Source organism: Argopecten irradians, chromosome 15 (genome assembly GCF_041381155.1).
Source record: "Argopecten irradians isolate NY chromosome 15, Ai_NY, whole genome shotgun sequence".
Lineage (NCBI taxonomy): Eukaryota > Metazoa > Mollusca > Bivalvia > Pectinida > Pectinidae > Argopecten > Argopecten irradians.
In genome coordinates, this window is record NC_091148.1 from 31804634 (window position 1) to 31808840 (window position 4207).

A 4207-nucleotide genomic window follows, 5' to 3' on the forward strand; every position below is an offset into this window, starting at 1 on the left:
GCTCTTTTTTGTAGTTGTAAAATTAAAACCAATGCATTGAAAGTATTGTAATTCTCAAAATGTTGGTAACTTTTGGAGTTGAATAACATATTAAAAGCTCTTCTTGATTCGTGACTATGAAAAATACGGCACATATAGCTTTAATTGTTAAATGGGTCATAGATAACACAAACAAATGGAAAACATTGTAAAATTTTTAATAGGGTAATTTGTAAAGATAAATATATAACAGTGAATAAAAATGCTAGTCAAAAACGCAGTGAAATGTTGGCAAACAGCATTTCAAAAGTTCATCATGAATGCAAGATTTGCAATAAAATCCCAAGTTGTGGCAATTAAATGCCAAAGCGCCTGGCTCATAACTACATTGAATTGTAGAAATATAAGAATCTATAATTGAGCGAAAACAGGGCTGTTTGTTTGATTAAATTAACGTCCTATTAACAGCCAGGGCCATGTAAGGACGGCCTCCAATGTATACGGTGTGTAGCGTGTATAAATTGCGAGGTGCGTATTTTGGGAGACTGTGGTATATTCGTGTTATTTCTTCTTAGTGGAAACTGTTGCCCTTTTTATAGTGCTATATCACTGAAGCATGCCACTGAAGATACGAAATACCTGGGCCGTTTTCGATTATACGGTTTTACTGGTTTGACCAAGTTGTTCGATTATGAATTAATGACGGATCTGGTGATTTTATATTATTTTCAGACAAGCCTTGACAAAACTCTCACAGGCCTTAGGTCTGTAAGGATTTATACATGAAATAATGACTTAAACGAACAGTACCAGTAGAAGCGGTTGTTCCGAAAAAAACGGCCCAGGTCATACTGAAAACGGGCGCAATCTAGGCTACACAAATATGTACGAAGAAAGACAACTCTCCGTATTTGTGTACTTCATTCCGATTTATTACAGTTACGTCCCTTTTTGTGTCGGTAACTGATAATAGACTTCTCTGTAGAAACATGAATCAGGTACAAGATGTACTATTGCCATAATACTAGTTTGAGCAGCCTTTTGGCATTCAATAAGAATAGTCAAGGTTCGCATTGCAGTGTGCACTTATTAAAATGAAGTTTATCAACTAAGAAATCTATCAAGCCACAATCAACACTTAAAAACGCCTATATTCATCAATTCAAATATCTGTTTTCACTGAAAGCAACCTCCAAATGAACCAGTAAATGTGGTAGCTAGGTAAATAATTATCAAAGTGCCAAAGCTTGTTCTAAATGCTAAAACAGCTAAATTCCTATATAATTGTCAACTAATGTTCATTAAATTCTTTTTTTAAAAACACTAATGATATGCACACATAACCAAATGTACAGTAAGCTTAAAACCTAGAGCTGTGATTAACTGATTACCATACAATTCATGATATATAGACTAGAAAATAGCTTTTGTACACAATTGGTGGCAGCGGTGGGATGCTGCTGAGTCGAACAAACATTGACAATGTGTAACATGAAATATTAGGTGTGGAAACTTAAGTCGGTTTCATGGTTGCTTTGAGTTTTGTATATAAAATTGTCACTATTTCTCCATCGTCCAATTCTAAATATTTTATATCCATCAAATAATATCAAATTAAAGCTCAAACCTACGAAAGAAAGTACACATAAATATTTCACGTTATACTGTAAACAGATAAAGTGTAATCAGTAAAAATGTTCATAATTCTTCTCCTTGATGATGATGATGATGATTTCTTCTCCTTGATGATGATGATGATGATTTCTTCTCCTTGATGATGATGATGATGATTTCTTCTCCTTGATGATGATGATGATGATTTCTTCTCCTTGATGATGATGGCGATGATTTCTTCTCCTTGATGATGATGGCGATGATTTCTTCTCCTTGATGATGATGGCGATGATTTCTTCTCCTTGATGATGATGGCGATGATTTCTTCTCCTTGATGATGATGATGATGATTTCTTCTCCTTGATGATGATGGCGATGATTTCTTCTCCTTGATGATGATAGCGATGATTTCTTCTCCTTGATGATGATGGCGATGATTTCTTCTCCTTGATGATGATGGCGATGATTTCTTCTCCTTGATGATGATGGCGATGATTTCTTCTCCTTGATGATGATGGCGATGATTTCTTCTCCTTGATGATGATGGCGATGATTTCTTCTCCTTGATGATGATGGCGATGATGCTAAGTAAAGACAGAAGATGGTGGATAGAATTATAACTATCCTAAGTATTTATATCCTGTTTTGACATGAAAACTGTTCTTTCACCTGCAACACCATGGCTACTGTTTTCCTGAGTTGCCATGGTAACAGTCCGATTATGTACAACACTGTTACAAATTCCTTTAGTGTCAACCACAACTGACTGATCGTCTATCACCATGCCTTGCTGTTGTTCCTTCATCTTCTGTAAAATCGCTTTATGTTTGTTACCTGTCAAAAAATAATCAATTTTTATTATTCTGCAAGTTCTAACTGATGCATCAATCAGTTCATTAAGTAATTCATTATATTCATAAATGAAATATTGCGAATGCGTAACACTTCCCCCACCAATCGTTCACATGACAGACACTTTTAAAGGTATACAATGTACATTCTATTTGTATAAATTCACAACCCCATATTACAAAAGACTTTGATTAAAAGTTTTTCATACCTTTGAAATAGTCCCAACACTATAGCTATTTTACTGTAGTTTTGAACTGACTACATTGTTTTATATAAAAAATAAAACTGATAAAGTGAAAATCTACCAGTATTCATTATTTTCTTTCAATACAGGTGCCTTCCTGTATTTCTTTACAAATGATAAATCTGTGTGTTTTTAAAGCCCCATTATGTTTTGGTGTGAAAAAAATATCGTCATAAAGTACCAAACTTTGCAGAATAGTAGAGCATATATCCTTATGAAAATATCCGCTAATAAAAAATGCCCAACATTTCCATCTTTTTCAAAAACAATAGAAAACCCCTCTTCGGAGAGGGGGAAATCCGTAGTTCCGCCCCAGAGCCAAAACAATCTAGTACGCATGCGTAGGCACATAAAAAGTGGGATTTCCCTAACAAACTTCAACATCATGCATGGCGAACGCAACTCGCCAAACTTATACGTGTCAGCGAACATACATGCGTCTGTTGGAACGTGGTGAAGAGGGAGACCAATTCTTCAAACAACGACCGACTGCACGTTACGAACCTACGCATTCCACGCGTAGACCTAAAATTCATGTTGTACATGTAACTTATGTATTTACATGTAGTTTCTATATAAAACTAGGCTAAAACTATTTAAAAAGTGTTTGTTCTTGAATGGAAAGCAAGCAATTAACAAAATTATAATTACTATTTTATTTGCTGATCTTATGTATTTTGTATTAACGATTTATAGATGCCTATATGGCCTAATCTGGCTTTATTGAAATGTGTTACCTGATGAGGCCTCCCATGGGGTGGCTCGACAAAACTCGTAAAAAAACAAAGAACCATCTCATTTTGCAAATGATGTCTTGTTCTATCGCTACTTTGAGCAGCCATTTTGAAAGTCCCTCGCTGTCACATGACCACTATAGTGCGTTCCAGATAATGCCTATTACACTGAATGGAATAAGGTTATACAGGTAATGAATTTTATTGAAACAGACTATAGTGGTCACATGACAGAGAGGGACTTTCAAAATGGCTGCTCAAAGTAGCAATGGAACATAACATTGTTTACAATATGGGATGGTTCTTTGTTTTCAATACATGTCACTTCATAATATATGTGCGTTTATGGTTCTTTGTTTTCAATACATGTCACTTCATAATATATGTGCGTTTTGAGAGAAAAATATCTCCACTATCGATGTGTGCCAGTGTGGGAACCACTACAGTTGGATTATTTCTGTAATAGACCCTTACAAGAGGTACAGGTCAACCTGACTTGATTTTCCAGAATAAAGTTTAGAAGGCCCGAGTAGGGATTCCGACGAGAGACATCTATCAGACGTCCGAATATAAAAGAGTCTAGAGGAGGAATCTCAATAGGGATTAGTTCTACCCCATCGAAGACCGAACATAAACTTAGACCAGTGTATCGGCATTATCAGATATATCCATGACAAGTGATCATGATCATGAATTACTAACTGAGTACAATCCACATTGTAGCATAAAATTATTAGTATGAACTTTAAAATTACTACATGCAGAAACATAATTATGTTTATGT

General features: G+C 35.2%; 1 protein-coding gene across 1 annotated transcript; it reads right to left on the reverse strand.

Moving 5' to 3' along the window:
- Positions 1 to 1677: 1677 nt before the first annotated feature.
- On the reverse strand, positions 1678 to 3531 carry LOC138308780 (vitellogenin-2-like). The gene is made up of 3 exons (XM_069249795.1): positions 3519 to 3531; positions 2263 to 2427; positions 1678 to 2177 (listed from the first exon to the last, which is right to left on the reverse strand). The coding sequence occupies exons 1-3, from the start codon at positions 3529 to 3531 to the stop codon at positions 1678 to 1680; spliced, it is 678 nt and encodes a 225-aa protein (XP_069105896.1).
- Positions 3532 to 4207: the final 676 nt, after the last annotated feature.

Coding starts and splice junctions, on each gene's coding strand:
- LOC138308780 (XM_069249795.1), bottom strand. Junction 2,178..2,262: donor CAGTAGCCATGGTGTTGCAG/GTGAAAGAACAG, acceptor GTCTTTACTTAG/CATCATCGCCATCATCATCA.